This window comes from Tasmannia lanceolata, unplaced genomic scaffold (assembly GCF_043159265.1).
Source record: "Tasmannia lanceolata isolate RefF3 unplaced genomic scaffold, GAP_Taslan_0.1 ptg000012l, whole genome shotgun sequence".
Taxonomy (NCBI): Eukaryota; Viridiplantae; Streptophyta; class Magnoliopsida; order Canellales; family Winteraceae; genus Tasmannia; species Tasmannia lanceolata.
In genome coordinates, this window is record NW_027518689.1 from 40,398,637 (window position 1) to 40,418,572 (window position 19,936).

General features: G+C 45.5%; 1 protein-coding gene across 1 annotated transcript; it reads left to right on the forward strand.

Annotated features, from left to right (window-relative positions):
* Positions 1-8,825: 8,825 nt before the first annotated feature.
* Positions 8,826-18,853, forward strand: LOC143888805 (uncharacterized). The gene is made up of 3 exons (XM_077393204.1): positions 8,826-9,282; positions 9,406-9,719; positions 18,743-18,853. The coding sequence occupies exons 1-3, from the start codon at positions 8,826-8,828 to the stop codon at positions 18,851-18,853; spliced, it is 882 nt and encodes a 293-aa protein (XP_077249319.1).
* The last annotated feature ends 1,083 nt before the right edge of the window (positions 18,854-19,936 follow it).

The window sequence follows — 19,936 nt, forward strand, 5'->3', positions numbered from 1 at the left end:
GACTTGGGCCGGATCGGAATTAGACCGGATCTCCGATCAAAATGATCGGAGAAGAACAACGAAGATGGGTTTCTTTCTGTCTCTCTCTCCCTCTCCTTTTTTCTGGAAAATGAAAATCCCCCCCTCTCAACGAAACTTTTTTTTTTATTATTATTATAGGTTTATTTTGGCATTGATATTGGCACTCAAAAATGATGGGCGCACGGAAATTTTGATAAGGCGCGCCCGCAAATCGCGTCTCTTTTGATCCAGATTCGTCCCATCCAGGATAAATTCGCCCCCCTCTCAGGATATAATCACCCCCCTTTTGTGAACTTGACCTACGACTTTGCTCGACTCGTTCGCTAGGCAAACGAACTCGGATTTCAACGAAATTTTGCAGGGAGCTAGATGGGACCCTAAGCTAGCTTAGGGTGAAGTTTGGGATCCTATCTCTTTGATTTGGTGGGGTTTTGCGCAAAACTGGAAGGTTTAGGGCACGGTCAAAATGGGGTGTCTACAAGATGATGGGCCCGGAATACCAGCATAAGCCATAGGGGAAAAAAGGGGATGACACAACTACTCAAGGTTTTCTTTCTCTTTACACTGAAACAAAAAAAATGTGAGAAAAGAGAGTGCGAGGAGGTGTATTGTGCTGCAAGGGAAGTATTTGTTGGAGGAGGTGTATTGTGCTGCAAGGGAAGTATTTGTTGGTGGGAACTGTGGCTGATGGAGATTTAAGATCAAAATTAGTGATGCTTCAAGGCGCGTAATCGCTTTCCTTAAGACAATATTCGCCCCCACCAATAGTGTGCAACAGGAATGCGCGAATTGCCTCCAAGATACAATGAAGCCTTGTAGGATTACGATCATACAAATGTCTGATGACGCTTTGCACAAGTGGAATCAAACCCAAAACGCCTTTTAAGAATTACAAGCCTTAGAGAAATTCACTAAAACTGTTTCTGTAGTAAAACAGTTTTTAGTGTACTGTTTTCATAAAACTCAATCTTTAAAAAACAAGAGAGTAAACAAGAAAGTAGGAGATTTCATAAGAGAAAAGTCCAGCAATAACTAACTCTAAAAAGACAGATTTTCTGCTCTTTTTATAGAGCCATAGATGTCTTTTCAATGTGAAAAGCATCCCTTCAAAGTACCTTTTAGATTAGTTTGAACAATAGCTTTTAGATCACACCTCTTCGCGATATAACTAATATGGATCATCTATAAAATGTCCCTTGAGTTTGAAATCATCCATGACTGTTGGGAAGCAAAAAAACATGAAAAGATCCTAATTTAGAAGGGAAAAGTTGTGTCCAATTTTCTCCCAACGGATAGATTTTCGCACGGCCACGGTCGCCGACCGATAGGCTTCTGGACTTTTTATTTTTTACGATCCAAAGAACCGCGGTCCACCGGCCATAACTTTTTGGAAAGCACGTATATTTCCAGATTCCAATTCGCGGTCGCCCGGGAACCCTCGGTCAACCGGCCCAGTTTGAAAATCTATTTTAATTCTCTTTTTATTTTGATAAAACAATTCAAATATTTTGTCTTAACCCAAAACATTTTGAAAATTTCCAACAGTACTATTTATAAATTGATATGGGTTTAGATCGATTGAGAAACCTACTATAATCTGCAATATATTTCTCAATGAAATCTTATGCCTAATCATGCAAATTGTTTGTGAGCTCTGTGTGTGTGTGGTCATTTTTCTTATTGTAAACATGCTATGGGATCGTATATTAGCCTGTCAATTATTTCTACCATTCAATTGAAACTTCCTACTTGAAATTGACTTCGGTCATGCATGCTCTTGGAAATTTTGGGATAAAGACTTCACCAATGATTAGTGCTATGGGTGTACATTGAAATCTGTGGTGAATTTTTATTACCCATTTGAAAGCATTGGATCAATTTCAAAACAATGGATATTTTCAAAAAACACGTTGCTAGCTTCTGCTATAGTTGTAGGATACTGGTATTTGGACTACCATGTTTTTATAATCGCAACAACTAAAGTTGTCTTTTACTATTTAACTAGGTGTCAATGGTTATCGCAATTTCCAAAAAGCACTCAGAAACAAATTAAGAAAGCAAAGACAAGGTGAGTTAGTGCAAATATAAAATATGGTACTGCCAATATGGCAATATCCATAGCCTTTTGGAAATTATAGTATCTTTTGACAGCTAGTTAAGTAATAAAATACAAGGTGAAAGCTGTCACCAGCCAATTAAAAAGGAAAAGACAGGGTTAGTTTGTGTCATTATCAAAACATGGTAGTGCACATATCAGTAGCCTATTTGTATGCCAGTTTGATACTTGACCCTTGACATAGGGTATTTTAATTTATTTCAAAGTCAGTCAGAAGGCCAAGTGCTACATCTCTGGTCTCCACTAGGTCTTGTTGTGTTGTTGACTCGTTCTTTCTCATGTCGTATGAACATCCCATTGGCTTTTACTTTCTAGTGAAAGCGAGATTTTCCAACATGATTCAAACGAAAAAGAAAAGAGAAAAACAATTACCCTTCACAAAGGGCACAAGTCACAACCATGGCTGATGATTATGGATCCAAAACGAAGCCAAGTAATCAAGGTGGGGCCAACAACAAGGGGATGGATCCTATGCTCGTCCTTGGATGAACGGACCCAATCCCATCCAGATTGCACATATGAGGGAAATTATATGATGTTGGAGCATGTTTTCCATGGAAAATATTGGATGATAAAAGTACAAGTGGGGCCCCCACATGATCCAAAATTCTTAAGTATTCATTTGTCAGTTCTACGTTATCCCACATATTTAGACGATCCAAAATTCTAAACTATACAGTCCTTTTTTTCTTTTTTTTTTGAACTTATCTGAGCCGTCCATAGCTGAGGGCATTCTCATCCTATATTAACTTACAAGTAATTTTTTTTTGGTAAAATCCTGTTTTGCTGTTTTTGTTATTGGGCGATTAGCCCCTTCGTGCTGGCCTTAGTGCCCCCAATTGTAATTTTCTTTTTTTATCAATGATATCTGGTAGGGGTCCTGCCTAACCCAAGCGTAATCATCAAAATAAAAAAAATAAAAAACTTACAAGTATAAATAAACTTCCTAGTGAAGGAAGACGGGCAATTTTTCCCAAAAGCAAAGCCAAAAATTAGAAAAAAAATCACAACTAGTATTTTCCACCCATCTTCGTCGCGCCCTCCTTGCAATTTCTTCAATACTTCAAAATCTCACACGTCCTTTAAATGAACTGATTTTCAAACAAATCATCCCCAACCCAAAAACGCGCTCTACTCCATACCCATAAAACAAAAAAAGTATCCATTCACTCTAAACTCATCTGCTTCCATTTCCACTTTCTGTAAGCGAGCCCGGGCTTTTTCGAGTTGCTCAATGGCTCTTCCACATGGTTCTTCTGAATTTCGAATAGTACTCAAGATCTTCTGTTTTCGATTATCTAATAAATCACTCAATGAAAGTAGATTATCTTCCCATTCATTTCACAACTAAACTTCCATATCTCTTCCCGAACTAAACATGAATCTTTCAATTCATTTGGAAAAACAGTGCTTAGTTTTTACCCCTTTTGTTTCTAAGCTTCTTCTCTAATCTCTCTCTCTTTTCCATGGCTGAATCTCCTTCTCTATACAGAACCCAGATGGGTTTTTTAACAGACCCCGAAATGGCCGCAGCACTAAAGCTAATTCAGCTCAGCGGAGACGACAACATGGAGGAAAGAAACCGGCCAAGTATGCCTCCGGCTACGCAGGAAAAGATGGCAGGAGTTTTCCCGCGGAAGAAAAGGTTTCAATCGATTGCTTACATCTACAAGAAGACAAAGCCTTTGAAGGTCTACCCCAAGAAAATAGAGACCCTGAATAAGTAATGGATTTTTGTTTTTCTTGTTGGTTGAATAGTGGTCCGGCAAAACCAAGCATTGGTTTTTTTTTTTCCTAATATTGGAAAATCTCAATTGTGTCGTGAACGCAATGAATGAGTTAGTGTATTTTCTTCTCTCTCTCTCTCTCTCTCATTCTTGTTGTCTTTGCGCTGAGGGTTTTCTTTCTATTCTTCTTCTTCTTTTGCTCATCATTTGTTTTGATTGTCATGGTTTTTGTATCTTTAGATTTTTGTCTTCTCCACGGGACCACGAGAGAAATCCGTGATTTTCTTTATTGCAGTTTAATTACACCCTAATGGTCTAATTGCAATTTGGGTGTACCTCAAAACAGTATTGTAGTGCCTTTTGTTTTTCCTTTTTCTATCTTTTATATAAATTTACGTGAATTCTTGCTTTGGATTATTTAGAGAAGCACATAGGATATTTAAGAGAAAAAGCATTGCTTTTCTACTAACAAATGGTGTTTCTCCTTGCTTATAACTTTACTAAAATATATCTGATGGGTTGAACCTAGTAGTAAGTAATGTCTCTTGATGTAATCATCAGTGTCACAAAATCATAGTTAGCCATAATAGTATGTTTTATGGAACAATGAAAAGAAGATGTGAACCAAGCAAGGCAGCACTTTGATTATCCTATAACAGTCTAAGAACATGAATGTGAAATCCTCACTAGGCTTATTCTTGTTGATAATATCATATTTAGGAAGGGCAAAAGCCAAGCCTAGTAGTGACATTAAAGGCATGTTTGGACACCACGAAAAAATATTCCATGGATTATTTGTTAAGCCACTTGTGAAAGAGGGGAGGGTGAGTGAGTGAGTCGATAGGATGGGTTTAGTAAGTGATGGGGTGTGAAAACACCAGCCTCTTACAGGCTGCCACCTGTCCCAGAGTAGGTGAGATCCAGCCTCTCACAGGCTGCCACCTGTCCCAGAGTAGGTGAGATCCAGCCTCTCACAGGCTGCCACCTGTCCCAGAGTAGGTGAGATCCAGCCTCTCACAGACCACCACCTGTCCTGGACACCTGTCCAGGACACCTCAACAGATCTTCCCTATAAATAAGGGGACTAAAGCTCAGACTAATGGGTAATGCTAAAAACCCTCCTCCCTAAAAACTGACATTTTCCCTTCACTCTTGCTCATACTGACTTGAGTGTCGAAGGACCTGTCCGGAGTAAAATCCGGTCTGGTCTTCTGACCTCGTTTGCCTTGTGCAGGACTAAGCACTCACCACAGGACTCATACTCAACCTCCCTCGTCACTCGCTCTCAGTTCTTACGCCACTGCTGTACCTGTTACCGATTTTTGGTCTAACAGATTGGCGCCATCCGTGGGACTAAGAACTAAAAGCTGTTCTTACATATCTCACTTACAAAAATGGCAGGGCGCAAGAGTGCGTGGTTAGCTTCTGCGCAGACCGACCAAGCCGCGCTACCTCGCAGGACCCGGAGCGGTCGAATCGCCTCGATGGTAGTGGCAGCATCTGCCGACCAAAGCCTTCCTCGCTCGGAGCATCACAATCCCGTGCCCACCTCGGAGCAAGTCCAAGCCCTCTTCCAGCAGATGACGGCCCTTGTGGGTCAGTACCAACAACTACTTCAAGCACCCCCTCCACCTCCTCCAGAGGCCCCGCGATCTGCCCAAGGAGTCCACAGGGGAGAGTCATCACGTCATGGGGAGGGCAGAACTCATCACTCCGCTAGACAAGTTCATCGCCCCATAGTGAGGCACGCCCAGACAGAACCTCATCACCGCGAAAGATCGCGGTCTCGCTCCACGCAGAGGCGCCGGCCTCACGAAGATCGTTTGCCACCGGCAAAATCTCGGCCTCGTCGTAGGAGTCCGGAAAGTCAGTCCGGTTCTGCGGCAAGCCCATTTGTGGGAAGAATCAGGTCCCCAGACCGCAGAACGGATCCGCTGCTACAGAGAATGGAGGAGATGAACCACCGAATAGAGGAATTGGCGAAGGATCAGAGCCGGCCCGCCTCCAGAGCGTTCTCAAGCAGAACGCCGTTCACTAGTGATGTCCTGAGTGCTCCAGCACCCAGAGGATTTAAAATGCCTGCCGTCCCTCAGTACGACGGCACTACCGATCCCGTGGATCATTTGGAGACATTTAGAACAATGATGCTCCTCCACGACGCCTCCGACGGCTTCATCTGCAGAGCCTTCCCAACGACGCTCACTGGCGCGGCAAGAGACTGGTACTCCAGGATCAAACCAAACTCCATCAACAATTTCGATGATTTTGGAGAGGATCTGGTCCGCCATTTCATGAGTAGCCGTAGGCCGAAGAAAACGACTGCATCCCTGATGGCCTTGCGACAGGATGATAATGAACCCCTGAAGGTGTTCGTCCGCCGCTTCAACAGGGAGGCACTACAGGTGCCCAATTTAGATCCCTCAGCGGCTATGAACGCACTCCTCACCGGTGCAAGATCTGATGATTTTCGTCGAGCGGTGGCTCGGCAAAATCCGCACTCACTGGCGGATCTCATGGCCGGGGCAGAAGAGTACATAACAGTGGAAGAAACACTGGCAGCTCTTAATTCAAACCGGAGGATAACCTCTGAAGAGAAGAATCTGCCTAAACAGCGTAGGGAGGATAAACCTCCCAGGAAAGAGAAGTCTCCACCCCCTCAGAGAAGAGAAGAGAACTTCACACCTCTCAATACCTCTAGAAAGCACATACTGGCGGCAATCAGTGAGGAGGAGTTTGTGAAGTGGCCGCCTAGAATGATCTCCAAGGGAAACAGAAGAGATCCTTCAAAGTACTGTCGGTTTCACAAGGACCACGGCCATGACACAGAGGATTGCTGGCAGCTCAAGGGAGAAATTGAGCAGCTGATCAGCCGGGGTTATTTGAAAAAATACATCCAGAATGACGGCCGCACCCAAGAGCGCAAAGGAAAGAGTCCCCAGGGCCGTAGCCCTCGAAGATCACAGCAGCCCCCTCCTCAGGATAAGACTTCTCAGGTCACCGACGCGCAGCCTGAGGCACCCCGATCTCAACCAAGGGGGGTTATCAATACAATCATGGGCGGACCAGCCGCTGGGGGCACCTCCTCTGCTGCTCGAAAAGCATATGCACGGCAAGTTAACGCCGTTCACACAACCAGCAAAAAGTCAAGAACGGAGAATGATGTCTCCTTCTCGGACGCAGATCTGGACAGCCTCATTTTGCCCCACGACGATGCATTGGTGATAACCATGCTCGTTGCTAACTGGGAGGTAAAGAAAATTCTTGTGGACAACGGGAGCTCAGCGGATATTCTATACTACCATGCCTTCGAGAAAATGATGATAGGCGACGACCGTCTAAGACCGGCGAACTCAGATTTGTTCGGCTTCTCCGGAGAGGTCGTAAAAGTGGTAGGACAGATCGAGCTCCCTGTTCTTGTCGGAGATTCGCCATGTCAAGCGTTCGCCATGGTTAACTTCCTGGTAGTGAAGGCCACCTCGGTCTATAATGCTATCTTGGGACGGCCTGGCCAGAATCTGATCCGAGCAGTCGCCTCAGCCTACCACCAAAAAATGAAATTCATAACCCCTAATGGCGTGGGGGAAGTTCGCGGAGATCAGCCTCAATCAAGGGAGTGCTATGCAATGGCACTGAAAGGAAAAAACGCAGTGGAATCACTGCCAATCGAACTGCTTGATGTAAGGGACGAACTCAGGGGTACTCAACCCGCTGAGGACCTGCTCTCCATCCCACTGTGCCCGGAGGACGGTGAGAAAGTCGCTCTGATCGGTTCCTCCCTTAGTAGTAGCATTCAACATCAACTCACCGAGTTTCTCCAGGGCAATGCAGATGTCTTTGCATGGGTTCCTGCCGATATGCCCGGCATCGATCCAGAGATCAGCACTCATAGGCTTGGTGTCGATTCAACCTGCAGACCGGTGAAGCAGAAAAGGAGACACTTTGCTTTTGAAAGGCGACAGGCAATAAAAGAAGAAGTGGAGAGGCTTCTGAAGGCTGACTTCATTCGCGAGATTCGATATCCGGACTGGCTAGCAAACGTAGTCCTAGTCAAGAAGACTAATGGAAAGTGGAGAACCTGCGTCGATTTTACTGATCTGAATAAGGCTTGTCCCAAGGACAGTTATCCGCTCCCGAAGATCGATCAGCTCATCGACGCCACAGCGGGTCATGAACTGTTGAGCTTCATGGACGCCTTCTCCGGATATAACCAGATCAGGATGTACGAATCGGATATACCAAAGACCTCATTCGTCACAGATCAAGGGACTTATTGCTACCGAGTCATGCCCTTCGGCCTCAAAAACGCCGGAGCTACTTACCAAAGGCTGGTGAACAGACTTTTTCAGAACCAGATCGGCCGAAATATGGAAGTGTATGTGGATGATATGCTGGTCAAAAGTCGAAGCGCACAGGACCACGTGTCTGATCTCAGAGAAACATTTCAGGTCCTCAAGAAGCACAACATGAAACTCAACCCCACCAAGTGCACTTTTGGTGTCAGCTCGGGGAAGTTCTTGGGATTCATGGTGAGTCAGCGAGGGATAGAAGCAAATCCCGAGAAGATCAGAGCTGTGATAGAGCTTACCGCCCCAAGAACCATCAGAGAAGTTCAGCGGCTCACGGGAATGATAGCGGCATTGGGCCGCTTCATCTCCAAATCGGCGGAGAGATGCCTGCCCTTTTTCAGCGCGGTTAAGGGGCTCAAGACTGCGCCCTGGACGGAAGAATGCCAGATTGCCTTCGACGAGCTGAAAAGGTATCTGTCCTCCCCGCCATTATTGACAAAGCCGGAGCCAGGTGAGGAGTTATTTCTGTATCTCTCCGTTAGCTCCACGGCACTGGCAGCTGTCCTCGTCCGCGAAGAGCACCGCCAGCAAAAACCAATCTACTATGTCAGCAAGGTTCTTCACGACGCAGAAATAAGGTACCAGCGGGTCGAGAAATTGGCTTACGCGCTGGTAATGGCTGCCAGAAAACTAAGGCCATACTTCCAAGCTCACACTGTAAAGGTCTTGACTGACCAGCCACTTCGACAGGTCCTCCATCGACCAGATATCTCCGGGCGACTTGTAAAATGGGCCGTAGAGCTAAGTGAGTTCGATATTCAATACGCGCCCAGACCAGCTATCAAAGCCCAAGTGCTAGCAGATTTCGTAGCCAAGTGTACCATCCCCCAACAGGTCGTCGACCCCGAAGCGGCACAGCTCCCAGTTACAGAAAAGGCAGCCCCTGAAGAATGTATAGCAGGAGAACCTCAGGAGATCATGCGACAGCCAACCAAACCGGACACCATGACCAACGCACCAGTCTGGGAGGTATACGTCGATGGATCTTCAAATAAAAGTGGCTGTGGAGCCGGCCTCGTCCTTACCGGGCCCGATGAGTTCACTGCGGACTACGCCCTGAGATTCGGATTCCGTGCGTCCAACAATGAGGCAGAATATGAAGCCCTCCTTGCCGGAATGAACCTAGCAATTCAGACCGGCGCACGGACATTAAAAGCATACTGCGACTCGCAGCTGGTAGCAAACCAAATCCAAGGGGTCTATGAAGCTCGAGATGAGCGTATGGTTAAGTATCTCGCCAAGGTTCATCAACTCTCCGGCCGGTTTGCCAGTTTCGAGGTCATCAGAGTACCACGAACAGAAAATACCAAAGCAGATGTACTGTCGAAGCTGGCTGCCTCTGGGTACACCACTCTTGGAAGAATACGTATGGAATTCCTACAAAGATCTAGCATCGAAAGAGAAGCCGCAGAAATAATGCAGGTGGAGAACGAGCCGTGCTGGATGGACGAGATCATTCACTACTTACGGGACGAAAAGCTTCCCGAAGATAAGAAGGAAGCCCGTAAGGTGATACAGAGAGCTGCCCGATTCTCCCTCAGCAGTGACATTTTGTATAAAAGGTCCTACACTCTCCCGTACCTAAAGTGTCTGGGACCAAGCGACGCCGCGTACGCATTGCAAGAGACTCATGAAGGAATCTGTGGAGGACATCTGGGGGGCAAAGCCCTGGCAATAAAGGTACTCCTCAGAGGATTGTATTGGCCCACCATACGACAAGACGCGCTGAATCTGGTTAAAAAGTGCGAGAGGTGCCAGAAATTTTCCCCCACCATCCACCAGCCTGCTGTGGCGATGACCCCAATTATCAGTCCACTTCCTTTTGCAGTATGGGGGATGGACATCTTGGGCCCTTTTCCGCCGGCTTCTGGAAAGCGCATATTCGTGGTAGTGGCGATCGACTACTTCACCAAGTGGGTGGAGGCAGAACCTCTAGCCCAGATCACTGAGCAGAATATACAGAATTTCTTCTGGAAGGCAGTGGTCTGCAGATTTGGGATTCCCCGTGCCTTAATCACAGATAACGGCAAACAGTTCGACTGCCGGAACTTTCGGAAGTTCTGCTCTGACCTAAAGATTGAACAGAGATTCACTTCGGTTGCTCACCCCCAGACCAATGGGCAAACGGAAGTAACTAATAGGATCTTGCTTCAAGGGATAAAGAAGAGGCTGGATGAAAAAGCTGGCCGATGGGCAGATGAGCTCTACCATGTTCTGTGGGCTTACCGCACCACTCCTCGCACGACGACTGGTGAATCACCATTCAACCTCTCTTTTGGAACCGAAGCTGTGATACCTGTTGATATAGGCACCCCATCTCCCAGAGTCATCAGTTTCCATGAGCAACTGAACAGCGACGGACTCCGCGCCAATCTCGACTTACTAGAAGAAATCCGGGAGGAATCTCGAATCCGTGTCGCCGCTTATAAGCAGAAGGTGTCGAATTATCACGACTCCAAAATTCGCCCCAGAGAATTCAGGACAGGGGATCTGGTCCTGAGAAAGGCAGCCGTCTCCCAGCCGACGAAAGTAGGGAAACTTTCCCCAACTTGGGAGGGACCCTATCGAGTGAAGGAAGTTATCCGGCCAGGAAGCTACAAGCTAGAGACACTGGAGGAGCACCTATTACCCCACGCATGGAACTCCAAAAACCTCAGGAAATATTATCAGTAGTCGAATTATCCGGCGTGAAAAGGTGATCTTGTAAATTTGTATATTTGTTGTTATGAATAAATAATCTTCTTGCAAATTCAGTGTCACTTTTATATCTGAAAACCCAGTTCTTAAACTCGGGTACGCACTGGAAACCCAGTTCTTAAACTCGGGTACGCACTGGAAACCCAGTTCACAAAACTTGGGTACTCACTGGAAACCCAGTTCTTAAACCTGGGTACGCACTGGAAACCCAGTTCACAAAACTTGGGTACTCACTGGAAACCCAGTTCTTAAACCTGGGTACTCACTGGAAACCCAGTTCTTAAACTTGGGTACTCACTGGAAACCCAGTTCACAAAACTTGGGTACTCACTGGAAACCCAGTTCACAAAACTTGGGTACTCACTGGAAACCCAGTTCTTAAACTTGGGTACTCACTGGAAACCCAGTTCACAAAACTTGGGTACTCACTAGAAACCCAGTTCACAAAACTTGGGTACTTGTTAAAAGACCAGTTCGTCACAATTCGACTATCAACAGCCTCATTCACAGGTTATCAAAATTAAAAAGACAAAGTCAAGCAAATCACTCAGTTGAGAAGTATCAGAGACAGACAAATGTGATTTCATTGATCAGAATATGTGGGGCCTCGAGAGCCATTACAAAATTCACTTTAAAAATGCTGGTGAGAGCTGTAGGGTCACAAGGACCATTACAAAAAGAGGTCAAAACAAACAAAAAAAAAAAAAAAAATTTCTAAGCATCTGGAAGAGAGGTGATGTCAGCAGGAGCGTCAGCAGGAGTATCTGGCTCCTCATCAGTAATCTTCGGCCTGGCAGTGAGAGTCATGTTCTGCATCAATAAGTTTGGATTGCAGGCCTGGAGCTCCTGGAGGCAGTCGTAGTATCCAAGACTATAAGCCTCGCTCGACAGGCTGAAAAGTTCAGCCTCCTTTGCCTCTGTGGCCTCTTTCACTGCCTTCTCCTGCCTTTCAGTAGCTCTTCCTCTTTGAGCCTCCATGGCTTCAGCAGCCTTGGCCAGTTTCCTCCTCTCTGCGGCCAGATCCTCTTTCAACAACCTCCTCTCCTCCTCTATTCGCCCGATGCTCGTTTGAAGCTCCTGCACCTCAGCGGCCAACTTTCCGTTCACCTCTTCAGATGCAGTAATGGCTTGGGAGAACTTCTTACTCTTCTCCTTGAGGTCATTATAGTACAGCAAGATCTGAAGAAAGAAACAGGCATCAGTATGGTGAAAGGAAGAAATGGGCAGAAAGTTAGCAAATCGAAGCACCACTTCCTTACCTGGTAAGCTGAGGATAACACAGCCTCCTCTCCTGTAGCTGGCGGCTCGTAAAGGATCTGTTGCTTGTCCTTCCGCAGCAAACACTTGCTCATGAGCTCTGCTGCCCAATTGGGTCGAAAGACATGCTCACTAAGCCCCGTAGGAGGACGAGCCCCAGAACCGGTTCCGGTAGAAGCACCACCGGATTTAGAAGAGCCACCGCCCTGAGCAAAGGGGCCTATTAGCTTCACCGTAGTCTTGGGCCTCTGGGATGGGGGTGGAGTGCCCTGTGACGGGGCCGGACTCCCCAGTACAGTCGCCTTTCTCTTCTGGCGCTCCTGTTGTGCCTGTGCAGCACCCACCTGTGCCCGTGGCTGGGCTCCTTGTCTTATCTTCTCGACGGTCGATTGTTTCTTCATTTCTGCCAGACAAGCAAGCAGTCAGAAGCAAGCATATAAAAAATAAACAGATTGCAGACAAGTCTAGCTACATACGTTCTGGAGTCGCGGCACTCACGCCCAGCCCGACCAGAATCGCCTCTTCAGAAAACTCCTTACAACGGATGAGGCCCGATTGCTCGATCTCCTTCCGCATCAAGGCGAATGTTATCCTGTCCTCACCTTCGAGGAGCGGCTTTCGACTCAGTTTTGAGGTATCTGGAGTGTCCCACACTAGAGGGACGGACCAGGGCTCACTGGCCTCCTGATCCACAACATAGAAGAATATATTCTTCCACGAGTGAATCGACGAAGGAATGCCAGTGATTATCTTCCGTTCAGGGCGCTGGCTAATGTAGATCCAGCCCCCTTCTTTATGCTTCTTCAGGTGTGCACAAGCACGGAACAGTGACAAAGTCACGCTCCTCTCTAACCGACCGTGGACGAGGTATAAAAACCCAACTAATAATCTCCATGAGTTCGGAGCTACCTGGGCCGGGGCTAGTCCGTAGTATCGTAGCACCGCTGAGAAAAAGGGGTGCAACGGAAATCGGAGTCCTGCCCTCAGTGACTCCTCATAAATACAGAGGTCCTGGCTCTCGTTGCAGGCTCTGTCTCCCTCTATAGCTGCCCTCAGTTTAAATCTCGGGGGCACACAGTATTTATCCCTGATATCTCCCAGCATAGACCTGGTGAGGTAGTTCTCCTCGACTAGAGCTCGCAAGTTGTATTTTGGATCGGCATCCATCCGCGCTCTAGCGATCACCTCCACCGCCCGGCCAGGAAGGAATGTTGTGGACGCTTCAGCAACGTCGCTCTCAACACTCCCTTCTGCTCGCGGGAGACTGCCAGTCAAGGGTGGAGTGGCATTTAGATCTAAGAACACTTCATCCCTATCCCCTCCGTCGTCACTATCTACAAGGTCTATCCTATCAGACGCCCTAGCCACTACAGGCTCCTGAGGCATCCTAAACTCCGAACTACTGCTAGTGGAGGACCCCGTACCGGACTCGGAATTGGAAGTACTACCAGACATAGTAAAAGGAAGGGCTGAGAGGAATACCGGTGAGTGGAGCTCGTAAAGATCTTGGAACGCGACTGCGAGCTACGGGCTGCGAACTGCGATCTGCGATCTGTGGACTGCGAGCTGCGAACTGAGAAGTGGAAACTCCCAGAGCAAGAAGAGGAAAAAGATGAAAAGTAAAAAGTAAAAAGTGAAGGGGGGTAAACCTCCTTATATAGTTTTTAAGAGGCGGTGGGGCAATAAATGCGATGCACGCATCTCGAGGTCATCCGGATTGCGCCACGTGTCCCCTATTTATGACGGACACATTCTCCCACCATCAATACGATCAAGCACGTGCGTAAACATTCACGTCCCAAGAATGGATCTCCGCACTCCGCACTCCGCACTCCGCACTCCGCATTCAGTCCGGAAAAAACCGTACTGGATATAACGCGTTCTCACAAAACGACAAAAATCAGTCCGATCCGCACCGAACTGGCCGCAAGACGACAAAACTCAGTCCGGAAAAAACCGTACTGGATATAACGCGTTCTCACAAAACGACAAAAATCAGTCCGGTCCGCACCGAACTGGCCGCAAGACGACAAAACTCAGTCCGGAAAAAACCGTACTGGATATAACGCGTTCTCACAAAACGACAAAAATCAGTCCGGTCCGCACCGAACTGGTCGCAAGACGACAAAACTCAGTCCGGAAAAAACCGTACTGGATATAACGCGTTCTCACAAAACGACAAAAATCAGTCCGGTCCGCATCGAACTGGACGCAAGACGACAAAAATCAGTCCGGTAAAAACCGAACAGGATACGGCGCATTCTGAAAAGCGTCAAGAGCCAGTCCGGTTGAAGCCGTACTCCGAACTGCGGACTGCTATCTCCGTACTGCGACCTCCGGACTGGATACGGCGCATTCTGAAAAGCGTCAAGAGCCAGTCCGGTTGAAGCCGTACTCCGAACTGCGGACTGCGATCTCCGTACTGCGACCTCCGGACTGGATACGGCGCATTCTGAAAAGCGTCAAGAGCCAGTCCGGTTGAAGCCGTACTCCGAACTGCGGACTGCGATCTCCGAGCTGCGAGCTCCGGACTGCGAACTCCAGGCTCTTCATTTCACCTCCGAACAGCGTCCGCCCATCCAGAAAAACAACCGACTACACTTTCCCAAGTCCCTCCATGACTTGGAAAACTGGGGGGCAACTGATGGGGTGTGAAAACACCAGCCTCTTACAGGCTGCCACCTGTCCCAGAGTAGGTGAGATCCAGCCTCTCACAGGCTGCCACCTGTCCCAGAGTAGGTGAGATCCAGCCTCTCACAGGCTGCCACCTGTCCCAGAGTAGGTGAGATCCAGCCTCTCACAGACCACCACCTGTCCTGGACACCTGTCCAGGACACCTCAACAGATCTTCCCTATAAATAAGGGGACTAAAGCTCAGACTAATGGGTAATGCTAAAAACCCTCCTCCCTAAAAACTGACATTTTCCCTTCACTCTTGCTCATACTGACTTGAGTGTCGAAGGATCTGTCCGGAGTAAAATCCGGTCTGGTCTTCTGACCTCGTTTGCCTTGTGCAGGACTAAGCACTCACCACAGGACTCATACTCAACCTCCCTCGTCACTCGCTCTCAGTTCTTACGCCACTGCTGTACCTGTTACCGATTTTTGGTCTAACAGTAAGTATGAGATGAGAATCAATAGCCCCTAAAAAATCTGTGGAAAAAAACCCTAATTCAAGTAGGGAATTTCTTTTGCTGTTTTTTTAGGGATTTCCCGCATTCTCTCCAATACTGCGCTCAAGTCTCTCCCTCTCTCACCTTCTCAGCCTCTCTCACAATTGGGCCCGCAAATATTTAATGGAATAATTTTTTATAGTGAGCCTCATGAGATGGTTGAAGCTATGCTACTTGCTTCGTTTGGGCTTTTGCAACTTTCATAGGAACCCGGACTGTTATGAGTGAGCTTCCCTGATTCACAATTTCATTTATTCTACCTTTCCGCCTTTAGATTTACTTAAGAAACAATTCAAATCCTAAAAACAACTGTCCTTGACCATTGGGAACTCGGACTCTGAATGCGTAGACTTCTAAGCTCTAGTGAACTTGCCTCAACTTCTACTAAGATGATGGGCCCCACCCATGCGTATGGTGGGGCCCATCATCTCCACCCAAAGTCATGCATAGGGTGGAGCTAGCCCACCATTTTACGCATCATGTTTTTAGTGTGGGCCCACCATCTCTACCCAAACTAGGGTGGGCCCACCATTTTACACCCATGCATAGCAACGGCCCGGAATATTAGCATAAGCCATAGGGGAAAAAAGGGGATGACACAAAAACTCAAGGTTTTCTTTCTCACTACACTGAAGCAAAAAAAAGTGAGGGGAGAGTGCGAGGAGGTGTATTGTGTTGCAAATGAAGTGTTTATAAATTGTTATGGGTTTAGATCGATTGAGAAACCTACAATAATCTGCATTATCTTTTTAATGAAATCTTACGCCTAATCACGCAAATTGTTTGTGAGCTCTTTGTGTGGTCATTTTTCTTTTTTCTTTTACATGCCATGGGATCTTATATTAGCCTGTCAGTTTTCTACTATTCAGTTGAAATTTTGGGATAAAATGATTTGTGCTTTGGGAGTACTTTGAAATCAGTTATGATTACCCATAGGGGTGCAAGTTTGGCCCTGCCAGCCCTAACCTACCCTGAGCCCGAACAGGGTCAGGGCTAGATTTTCCAACCCTAAGGGCGGGTCAGGGTTCATTTTTTTAGACCCTGACTCAGCTCAGGTCGGGTTCTAGGTTAATGCCTCGGGTACCCTGACCTGGCCCGACGCTAAGTTTTCTATTATAGAATTGAACCATCTATGCATGTTTCTTTTGCTAATGTTTTCTATTATCTTGGATTGATGTTTCTTTAGATTATTATTATTAATTGTCTCTGTTACCCGTCATGTTGTTGAATTCATATTGTCTTATTTTGTTCCCTTTCTCTGTTTATTGATCATTTTGTTCTATATGATAAGTGGTTGCTTTATTTTGGGAAATGTTATCAGCACTACTGTATTTTGATGAGGGCACTCCTCACTTTATTAAAAGTACTGTATGGCCCGCTCCATAGGGTGATCCAAACCGTCCATTAGATGGGCCACAACCTAAATAGGTTGTGCCCCAAAAATCATTTTCATAGGTTGAACCTAACCCTCAGATCTGAATGTTAGAAAGTTGATCCTAACCCTCTATAAATCGGACGGTTAGGATCAACCTATGGAAATGATTTTTAGGGCACAAGCTATTTAGGCTGTGGCCCATCTAATGGACGGTTTGGATCATCCTATGGTGGGGGCCATACCGTATTTTTAATAAAGTGAGGAGTGCCCTCATCAGAATACAGTAGTGCTGATAACATTTCCCTTTATTTTTGGCACTCTTAACAGGTATTTGCACTAGGGTCAATTAGGGCCGGGCCAATCAGGGCGGGCCAGGGCCAGCACTAAGCCCTGTAGGGCGGGCCATGGATTGAGGTTTTTCGGCCCTGACTCAGGGTCAGGGCCGAGATAATGGGATCCAGGGTTGGGCTAGGGTTTTGAAAAACCCGACCCTGTTGCAGCCCTAATTACCCATTAGAAAGCTTTGGATCGATTTCAAAACAATGAGCATTTTCAAAAAAGCACGTTGCTAGCTTTTGCTATATTTGTAGGATACTGATATTTGGACTACCATGTTTTTATTATTGCACTAACTCGACTTGTCTTTTATTATTTAACAAGGTGTCAATGGTTATCACAATTTCCGTAAAGGAACTCAGAAACAAATTAAGAAAGAAAAGACAAGGTGAGTTAGTGCGAATATCAAACCATGGTGGTACTGCCAATATCAGTAGCCCTTTTGGAAATTTTAATATCTTTTGACAGCTGGTTAAATAATAAAATACGTATCAGCAGCCAATTAAAAAGAAAATACAGGGTGAATTTGTGTCATTATCAAAACATAACATAGTAGTGCAAATATCAGTAGCGTATTTGTTTGTCCGTTGACCCTTTCAACGGAAGTCAGAAGGCCTGGCCAAGGGCTCCGTCTCCACTAGGTCTTGTGTGTTGTTGACTTGTTGTTTCTCACGTCGGGTGGGGCCCATATGCATAGGAATATAGGATGATCGTAACCCTTCTCTTTACTTTGGTTTCAATACAGTTGCTTTTTGAATGTATCGAAGCCATCCAATTTACACTAAATTTATCGAAAAGAAAAATAAACTTCGTACAAAAGCAAAGCCAAAAATACAGAAAATCGCCCAAAAAAATTCCATTTTCCACCTATCTTCCTCGCTCCCACCCTGTACTTTCTTCAAAACTTCAATATCACACACGTCCAAAAAACGCGCTCTACGCTAGACCCATAAAAGAGGAGGAAAAAAACCTTCAAACACCCAAACCCAAAAACAAAGACAAGGCAAGAGTTCTTAGTTTTTACCCCTTTTGTTTCTAAGCTTCTTCTCTCTCTCTCTCTCTCTCTCTCTCTCTCTCTCTTCCATGGCTGAATCTCCTTCTCTATCCATAGCCCAGAAATTTTTTTTATCAGAACTCGACATGGCCGCAGCCCACAAGCTAATTCAGATCAGTGGAGACTACGAAAGCAAAGAAAGAAACCGAACCACTATGCCTTCGGAAAATATGGCTGGAAAAGATTTGGGAGTTTTCCGGAGAAGGAAAAGATTTCAATCCATGGCTTATATCTACAAAAAGACAAAGCCTTTGAAGGTCTACTACTCCAAGAAAAAAGAGACGCTGAATAGGTAATGGCTTTTTTTTATTATTGGTTTGTAGAAGGTGGGTTTTTTTCTTCTTGTATTGGGAAACCGAAATTCTATTCTTTCAGTTAATGAGACGTGAATGTAATGAATATGTTGCTGAATTTTCTCCTTCCCTCTCTCTTTCTTGTTGTTTTTGCGGTGACGTTTTCTACAAAAAGGCAAGCCTAAAAGCCACATTAAAGGCATTTAAGGAGTTTGAAGTTGGATGTCACTTTTAGAAATGTTAAGTAGGGGAGAGATTAAGAGATGTTTGAAGTTGTGCCCTTTTAAGGATTTCCCATACTCTCTCCACTCCTGCCCACGGATATTCAATAACCTAATTTTTTATAGTGCAAAACATGCCCCGAGTCTCTGGAGATGTTTGAAGTTGTGCTACTTGGTTCGAGTTTTGGGTGGTTGGCTGCTGCCTGCTTGCAACTTTCATCTGAAGCTGGTTCTTGATGAGTGAGCTTCACTGATTCGCAAATTTAAGTTACTCTAATTCCCTCTTTACTTATGAAAACAATTCAAATCCTTAAAAAAACCTAGTAAAAATGTATAAAATATAAACCAAACAAACCTTTTGGTTTTGCGAGTCTCTTAGGGGGTTAGTTACGTGGAATTTTGAAGGTTTGTGTAAACTCTCACAAACCACTCTTGTGAACTTACTTCGACTAAAACTTCAAAGCCATACAGGAATTGAAGACGCGTTGGTAGTCAACAGATGAACAAGTTTAAACTCTTGAAAGTTTAGCATTCAATTTTTTTTTTTGAAAAGGGCAACAGAATATATATATATATATATATATATATATATATATATATATATATATATATATATATATATATATATATATATATATATATATATATGTAAAAACAGAACCGAGGTGGTCCTGAAGGAACAAAGATAATACAAAGATAGCAGTGCAATAATTCAATGAGGTAGATAGTCAAAGCACTCAAACTCGGCCCGAAAGACTCCTTTCTTGGCAAGGGTGTCTGCTTCCGCATTGGCTGATCTTCCGCATTTAGCATTCAATTTTTAACTATTACCATGAGGGTGCGTTTGGATTAACGGAATCAGGTGCAAAAATCATAATCTGATTCCAAGACCGCCGATTCTGGCGTTTGGTTAAAAAATGTATGGAATTAAGGGATCGGAATCAAAAGCAGGAGGAATTAGAGGTGGGGATGTGCTGTGAATTTGTTTCCCTCCCCAAACGGGTGGTATTTTGATTCTGCCCTCTTCGGAATAGAAATTTTATTAGATTTTTTTCAATTAAAATTTTTATCTTAAATTTTTTATTTTATTTCGTGTAACAGAAAATCGGAATATGTCCATTCGTAATTTTAGGGGTGCGACTCGGGTCAGGTTGGATCGGGTTGAGGCCAACCCTAGCCCAACTGGAGATAGCATTTCCTCAACCCAAACCCGACCCAACCCAAGCCTCAGGTTGAGGATAGTCAACCCTAACCCAACCCACCTCTAAATCTGTCAACCCTAACAAACCAATCTAACAGGTCGGGTTGGGTTCATCTCAC